This window comes from Salvelinus alpinus, chromosome 18, assembly GCF_045679555.1.
Source record: "Salvelinus alpinus chromosome 18, SLU_Salpinus.1, whole genome shotgun sequence".
Lineage (NCBI taxonomy): Eukaryota > Metazoa > Chordata > Actinopteri > Salmoniformes > Salmonidae > Salvelinus > Salvelinus alpinus.
Genome location: NC_092103.1, coordinates 7,992,083 through 8,000,449, shown reverse-complemented (window position 1 = coordinate 8,000,449; position 8,367 = coordinate 7,992,083). Strand labels below are relative to the sequence as shown.

The window sequence follows — 8,367 nt, the reverse complement described above, 5'->3', positions numbered from 1 at the left end:
TTTTATACAACGGGTTATCAACATATTCAAATAATGATTAATGAAAATGTCAAAAACGTTATTTTGATTAATTTATTCATACTATTTCATTCTTCCACACGATATAGTCCCGACACAAATCTAGGGTTGTTACCCAAGTCGTTTTCTAGTGACATTTATTTGGATACATCCATGACAATGAGCTAATGACGTGCGATTTCACCTGGTATAGAAAATGTGCTCACTGTTGTTCAGAGGAGCTAGCCAACAACACAGCTAACACGATCACTTCAAACTGAAGCTGGAAAGACTGCAAACTAGCTGCACTTCGTTTAGTTTAACCTTTTTTCAATTGACATTTCTTTGTATATATATCCATCAAAATTATGCCAGCTGATTCATGGTTTCGACTGGCTTAGAAACGCTGCCTGCCGGTCTGTCTCGTCCCGACTCCTGAGATATTCATTAATACCCGACAGCTGGTGATTAAATTTGAATATTGAAACAATGTTGCAAATGTCGGAGAAACAGACAGCAAGGTTGATACAAATCACCGCTGTTGAAAACTAAACATTAGTCTAAAAGAAAATGTGAGATAATGTCTAAATGCTTTTTATAGTGGAGATCAAGGTTAGAAATTGCTTGGCTGACGAGACAGTGAATTGCGCAGTCAGATGGAACAGAATAAGTAGGCATTTTAATGTTATAGATTTAGCCGATGGCAATTTGTGCAATAGACACCGGCTGGAATGCGGCTTTAACCAATCAGCATTCAGGATTTGACCCACCCGTTGTATAATAGTTCATATGGAGCTCTTTGATGTCAAAGGTTTGTGACACGGATGAATAAATACATTAATCTTTACATGTTATGTATGAAATACATATTTATGTGTTGTTTACTATTTTGATTTATTTAAAACAATATCATTGTTGGAGTTCAGGTGTTACGTGATTGATGGGTGACTAGGTGCATTGTCAAATAAATCTGCTTATTCGTTCATGATTATGGATACATTTTTCTGCAATCTGGCTTTAAATCTGCAACAGAACATGTCAATAAGTTAGTTCTGAATTGCTTTAATACAGCAGTGTATACTGACACCATGAATTGAAATAGATCTCACCGCGTTCATACACTATTTATACACAAAGTATGTGGACACCCCTTCAAATTATTAGGGTCGGCTATTCCAGCCACACCCGTTGCTGACAGGTGTATAAAATCGAGCACACAGCCATGCAATATCCATAGAAAAACATTGGCAGTGGAATGGCCTTACTGAAGAGCTCAGTGACTTTCAACATGGCACAGTCATAGGATTTCAGCTTTCCAACAAGTCAGTTCGTCAAATTTCTGCCGTACTAGAGCTGCTCCGGTCAACTGTATGTGCTGTTATTGTGAAGTGGAAATGTCTAGGAACAATGGCTCAGCCACGAAGTGGTAGGCTACACAAGCTCACAGAACGGGACCGCCGAGTGCTGAAGCGTGTAGCGCGTAAAAATCGTCTGGCCTCGGTTGCAACACTCACTACCGAGTTCCAAACTGCCTCTGGAAGCAATGTCAGCACAATAACTGTTCGTCGGGAGCCTCTTGAAATGGTTTTCCATGGCCGAATAGCCGCACACAAGCCTAAGATCACCATGCGCAATGCCAAGCATTGGCTGGAGTGGTGTAAAGCCATTGGACTCGGGAGCAGTGGAAACACGTTCTCTGGAGTGATGAATCACACTTCACAATCTGGCAGTCCGGCGGACGAATCTGGGTTTGGCGGATGCCAGGAGAACATGCATAGTGCCAACTGTAAAGTTTGGTGGAGGAAGAATACTGGTCTGGGGCTGTTTTTCATGGTCCGGGCTAGGCCCATTATTGTAGACCCATGACAATTCTGTGCTTCCAACTTTGTGGCAACAGTTTGGGGAAGGCCCTTTCCTGTTTCAGCTTTGTGCACGGGGGGTGCACAAAGCAAGGTACATACAGAAATGGTTTGTTGAGATCGGTGTGGAAGAAGTTGACTGGCCAGCACAGAGACCTGTCCTCAACCACATCGAACACCTTTGGGATGAATTGGAACATCAATGCTCGACCTCACTAATGCTCTTGTGGCTGAATGGAAGCAAGTCCCCACAGCAATGTTCCAACATCTAGTGGAAAGCATTCCCGGAAGAGGGGAGGCTGTTATAGCAGCAAAGGGGGGACCAACTCCATATTAATGCCCATGATTTTGGAATGAGAGACCACATACTTTTGGTCAAGTAGTGTATAATTGGCAGAAATAAGGGTTTAGATATAGATCTCTACTGGCTGAACGAGAAGAGGATCTGGTTGCTAATAATCATCTAGGTAGGTAGCTAGCTAGCTTCTTTGCAAAAAACGACCTAGTATTCATGGCACATTGTAAATATCTGACTGCTATAAGGATAGTATTCTGTACAAGACCAAATGGATACATAAGACCATTGGTATTACAGGTAGATAAATGAAATATGGTACAATAAATGAAAATGTAGCTAGCTAGCTGACAGCAAAGATGTCAGCTAGAGATGACGTGCAGGAGCTTGCAGGCATTTGTAGTCTTGCATGATGTCTACTTTGATGCTAATTAGCATTTTCGAATCTGCGAGAGACTAATATATTGATAGAATTCACCTTGTCCGAGAGAGAACGATATACACGGTTATCAAAACGTCACGCCAGGGAAAGCCTACCTGAAACACAGACCTTGTTTGAAGTGGTTCTGAAATCCCCTATTGGGAAAAATGTAAGGCGGAAAAAAACGATTGGAAACATTTCCGTGTTTGGCCACTAGATTTTTTTATGGGTATTATGACACGTCCACTGTGGGCCTCTATGGGGGGGGGGGGGGGGGTTACACATCCTTTTTACCTCAGATTGGTGTTGTTAGTATAAAAGTTTATAGTCAAGAACAATTGCTTTTAGTTTTTTTTTACTGTTGATTTTGTGGCCACACACCAAGTTGTCCTATACAACTTATTCCCAGATTCAGTGTGGTTTTTGAGCTGTGTTATTTAAAACTTCTTAAGACTAGGGGGCAGTATTCAGAAGTTTGGATGACTGAGGTGCCCAAAGTTAACTGCCTGTTACTCAGGCCCAGAGCCTAGGATATGCATATGCATGGTAGTATTGGATAGAAAACACTCAAGTTTCTAAAACTGTTAAAATAATGTCTGAGTATAACAGAACTGATTTGGCAGGCAAAATCCCAAGGACAATCCATCCAGGAATTTTTTTGTTGTTGAGGTCACTGGATTTTCCAATGCTTTTCTATGGGAAAGCATAATTATTAGGACCCAGATTGCAGTTCCTATGGCTTCCACTAGATGTCAGTCTTTAGAAATTGTTTAATGTTTTTTTTTTTATGAAGAAGTATTCGTATCCTTTCTAAGTGTCACCCAGGTGAACTCTAGTCTTTTGGTGCGCTTGAATGAGAGCGCGCTCCTCATTTTTCTCCGGTATTGGAAACAATTTATTCCGTTTTAAATGTTATCGATTATTTACATATTAGGGTAGCTGAGGTTGGATTAGAAACGTTGTTTGAAATGTTTGCACCAAGTTTACAGGTAACTTATTAGATACTTTGTAGGCATGTTGGGTGAGTTGGAACCGGTGTATTTCTGAATCAAACGCTACAAAGAAACTGACATTTTTGGGATATAAAGGACTTTATCGAACAAAACGACCATTCATTGTGTAACTGAGACCTTTGGGATTGCAAAATGATGAAGATCTTCAAAGGTAAGCGATTTATTTTATCGCTATTTCTGACTTTCGTGATGCATCTACTTGGTTGGAAAATGTTTTTCATGCTTTTGTATGCGGGGCGCTGTCCTCAGATAATTGCATGGTATGACAAAGCGGCTGGATTATCAAAATCCAACACTCTGAAATGTAGCTGATGGTCTTCTGCAAGTTGTCCTCTAACCAGTGAAGTAAAAAAGATCTTCAGTTTCCATGTGTTTTTTGTTGTTGTGTTAGTTTCAACATCGTCTAAAACCAGATTTCCCCCCCAATCAATATGATTTATTGCCACTTGTCAAAACAGGGTTTTTGGTGCTGAAAACTAGCGGTTATTGGCAGATAGACCTATATGAAATAGAGTTTCAAACCTACTTCATATAGGTCTATTGGCCTGCCTGATGTCACCAGACAGGCCAAAACTCCATGCCACCAAAACAGGCTGAAATTTCAGGCAGTCTTTTCAAACAGCTCTTACACAAAGGGTATTATCATAATTTTCAAAGTATTATTCTAACCTCATAGTGTGGAAATGTATGTAAAACAGGAAAATCACATTTGACTGCACAGGGCCATTAAGTTTTAGGAATATAAATTGAACTTTCAACATTAATTTCTAATGGCATCGTACTTAATCAGGTTAAAACTGCAGAAAGAGTCTAAAAATGTGCTGCGATTTATTTTGATGATATACTAGAAATCACCAAATCGTATGAACACAACCAACTGTTATTGATTCAGGGATCTCTTCCCTCAAATCCACGGCAATTACTGTAGAACTTTTTGACTCTATTTCCTATGAATTTGTATTTAATTTTACTTGCAAATACTTCCTTCAAACCTCAGTAGCTTCCACCCCATATGACTTTAAATGAGTACAACCAACTGTTATTGATTCAGGGATATCTTCCGCTCCAAACTACACCAATTACTTTTGCACTTTCTCTATTTTTTATGAATTCGAATTCTAAAAAGTCAAAAGATAAAAGCAAGGGGTGTAACTTGTTTGATACCGTCAGCTGATTTAGAATACAGAGCAGCTGCGGGTACCAATTCTTCGGAACTCTTATCTCGATAGCTAAAGATCCAAAGCTTCTGCGCACGTGTCATTTCCATCATCCTGGCACGTTCCATTGAATAGGTATTGACGAGCATCTTTAATATCAAGTTGAATGAGAGCTATAGCTAGCTAGCATAACTGTCTACATTTCAAGTTGAATTTCAAATAATGAGTAGAATGCATACATTTTGATCAACCGCTTAGCTCTGATTTATTCCAATAAGCTGTCTATTACCCAAAGGATGTGGACTTGCAGATTTTTTTTTCCTGTCATAGCTTCAGATCATCTGTTGGTCTTTGCTATTGGGGGGGCTCCCGAGTGGCGCAGCGGTCTAAGGCACTGCGTCTCAGTGCCAACGTTATATTGCAGTGAAACCTTAGTGGCCTCCAATAACTTTACCCTGTTGTGTGCCCCCTTCAGATTTTCAGCCTTAAAACTGTGCCAGAAGTGTGAAATCTGATGTTCCAATATGCATCAAACTCCTCAAGTTACATAAGAGTGCCCACTACAATGAACTGGGAATTTACCAGTAGCTGGCCAGTCCTTGTGCCCAGGGGAATCCGCCTGTACACATTTGAACAGATCCTGTTATTCATGAAAGAAACCCCATACATTACAGATGGATACGGAGCCCGCTTACCTTTTTAGACAGTTTGGATTGTATGTCAAGAGAATAGTATAAGCTCAATGTAATGTAGTACGTTTGTGTATCGTTTTAATAATATTTACCTGGTTGTTGTGTAGCCTGGTCCCAGGTCTGTACTGTCTTGCCAACTCCCACGGTTATTGTCACATCAAACAATGACCATAGCAGTTAGCAAGACGGCACAAACAGATATGGAACCAGGCTCGTTGTTGAGAGTGTGTTGTGTTGGATGGTTTTCCACCCTTTTAGTATTTTCATCCTGTCAAATGAGACAGTCAACATGCGGAGTCATCTTCTGTGGTTCCTGCTCTTCTTCCTACTGGGGGTTAATGACATGTCTACGGTACTGCCAGCTTCAGGAGCCAACAAAGACTACGTCATCTACTGCATAGGACGGTTCTGCTTTCAGGTGTGTGTGTGTGTGTGAGAGAGAGGGAGGGAGGGATCACAGATATCTGTCTGTCCTTGAAACTCCTACAGCTTGTTATGGTTTACAGGTCTTATCTGTAAGGCTTAACTGTGTCCAGGAGTATTGTTGTTGTATGAAGCTACCTGTCGTTTCTGTAGGTGTGTATGCTGTGTTCTGTGGGGTACCACCTGTTCTCCTGCCACCTCTCAGAGAAGAAGTGCTGCCACTGGACTACGTTGGAACCTTGGCTGTTACGTTCCAGGGGTCTTGTATGTCTTCCACTGCGTCGCTGTGTCTTAGACAATACATTCCATCATTTGTTGTATTTTTCACTCGTACCGTTTGTTTCAGTAAAGATAACTTTTTATAACACATGCAATCTGACACTGTAAACATAACTACGCAAACTGGCTCTGAAATTAAATCTCTTCTCCTCCCGACATCTTTTCCCATAACGTATCTTCTACCCTCCCTCTACTCTAAAGTTCTGGAGACAGGTGTGCCTGGTGATTGTTATAGCGTTGATATTGGCCGTGTTCTTGGCTCAGATCCACCTTCACTACCACTCTAAGGAGTGGCGACACCAGCGTACTGCCATCCTCGGCTCAGTGGCCGTCCACGGGGTCATCCCAGCCGTCCACGGGGTCATCCCAGCCGTCCACGGGGTCATCCCAGCCGTCCACGGGGTCATCCCAGCCGTCCACTGGATCTGGCTCAATGGAAGCTTCAGCTCTGCTGTCGTCCAGATGAGTCATCAGATACCTGAATTACAATATTGGGTAACACTTTATTTGAAGGGTACCTACATAAGGACTTAATACCACATTCATAAAGAGTACAATTATGCATCGGTCCAGTATTCTGTTACCGTGAATGTCTCACCATCTGTTATCTCTGTCTGCAGTTGTTCCTGCCTCGTGATGGTGATGTACTTGATAGCTGGAGCCGAGTTCCTCTTTTACGTCGGTAAAATCTACACTTCTCATAGCAAATAACCACTTACATGTGTCATTCTGCAACTTGTCTTGCTCAAACTGATACCGTCAAACGCGCTGAAAATGTCAAGTGACCTTGTGATGCTCCTTGACCTACAGGCCAGCTGAACTACCTGGGTGCCAGTCACCAGGTGTGACATGTCCTGGTGGTGTTTATGCTCTGCTCGTGGCACCAGACTTCTGTGTATTTAATGAACTTCAGGCACAACCAGCCCTGCTCCCTTATCTACACCAGCAGCAGCTAGAGCCTCAGACTGGCCCAGCCAACAACCGAGCAGCCACAGACTCTACTGTAGCCACTCAATGTAAACCAGACGACAACTGAACCTTTAACGTAATGTAACAAAATGTGGAAAAAGTCAAGGGGTCTGAATACTTTCCGAATGCACTTTATATACTAAAAAGGGACATCATTTTAATGTATCTGTATTAAGGCAGGTCTCTCTTTTGATTATTTTAAATGAATAAAGAATGCCTAAAGGAATCATTGTTTAATTAATGTTAAGATATATATCTGATTAATTCTGCGTAATTTGATCAGATGCTCAGTCTGTCCACGAGAGATTACGCTCAGATTTACTTTCACTTGAAGATAACAGTAGCTATTAGAAAATGCCTTCCTCCTCAAAGTTAAGAGACCCGCTTGTATTCTCCATGCCATCAAATGTCTTATACCAGGGTATAGTTTTGGCATGTTAGGATGACATTTTCTGTAATCCCATTCTATAATCTGTAGTAATCTCTGACCTGCCAGTGAAAATTGAAGGATTATACTCTACAGCCATTGTTCTTTTCTTAGAGACACTAATTAGAATTTGAAAGGAAATGGTTAAATAGTCCCAGCACAGACAACAAATCTCAAGATTACACAGTCTTGCCTGAGATAATGACAGAGATCATCGCTCTTCACAACAGTCTGTTCGCAAAACATTGCAGAACCACATTAGGAGGATTTATCAGAGGATCTTTTGGAGACCTCAATCTTAGTCTTACTTGACACATTGGCTTTATTTTCAGGTGCAGACAGAGATGAAAAATTCCTGCCATGTAAAACACAAAATCACACATTATATCAGAGAATTGGGCTAAACAGCTTTCACTGGTTAATCACCCCATTACATGGCAACTCAGGAGTCTGCACTGTTTTGGGGATTATAGGGTGAGATCAGGGCTTTGTATTACGAGAGAGACTCCATGATAACTGACAGTTCTGAATCAGATGTGAAAGTTATTGCTTGCAAATCCAATGCAAGCATTTTTGTAAAACCTATTTTCAGGAAAACTGGACATAAAATTGGTTAAATGCCCAGTGCATTCAAAAATGTGATTCTGTGTTTTATATACACTGAGTGTACAAACCATCTCTTTCCATGACACAGACTGACCAGGTGATGCCAGGTTACCCAATCATTTTTAAGCCGTGAGACATGGATTTAAGTCCATTTTAACGGGGTACGGCAGTAGGCGCCAGGCACACCAGTTTGAGTGTCAAGAATTGCAAGGCTGCTGTGTTTTTCTTC

At 41.2% G+C, this 8,367-nt stretch overlaps 1 protein-coding gene across 1 annotated transcript; it reads left to right on the top strand.

The window, feature by feature from the left end:
* The first annotated feature begins 235 nt into the window (after nucleotides 1-235).
* LOC139544635 (progestin and adipoQ receptor family member 3-like) lies at nucleotides 236-7,330 on the top strand. The gene is made up of 6 exons (XM_071351949.1): nucleotides 236-461; nucleotides 5,693-5,852; nucleotides 6,011-6,121; nucleotides 6,338-6,631; nucleotides 6,757-6,818; nucleotides 6,947-7,330. Exons 2-6 carry the CDS (start codon nucleotides 5,724-5,726, stop codon nucleotides 7,170-7,172), a joined length of 822 nt encoding a protein of 273 aa, XP_071208050.1. The 5' UTR covers nucleotides 236-461; nucleotides 5,693-5,723; the 3' UTR covers nucleotides 7,173-7,330.
* The last annotated feature ends 1,037 nt before the right edge of the window (nucleotides 7,331-8,367 follow it).

What these genes read in the sequence shown, in the direction of transcription:
- LOC139544635 (XM_071351949.1), top strand. Translation starts at nt 5,724, where the DNA reads ATGCGGAGTCATCTTCTGTGGTTCCTGCTCTTCTTCCTACTGGGGGTT. An exon ending in TAGGACGGTTCTGCTTTCAG is followed by an intron (nt 5,853 to 6,010) that starts GTGTGTGTGTGT and finishes TCGTTTCTGTAG; the next exon opens with GTGTGTATGCTGTGTTCTGT. An exon ending in TACCTGAATTACAATATTGG is followed by an intron (nt 6,632 to 6,756) that starts GTAACACTTTAT and finishes CTCTGTCTGCAG; the next exon opens with TTGTTCCTGCCTCGTGATGG.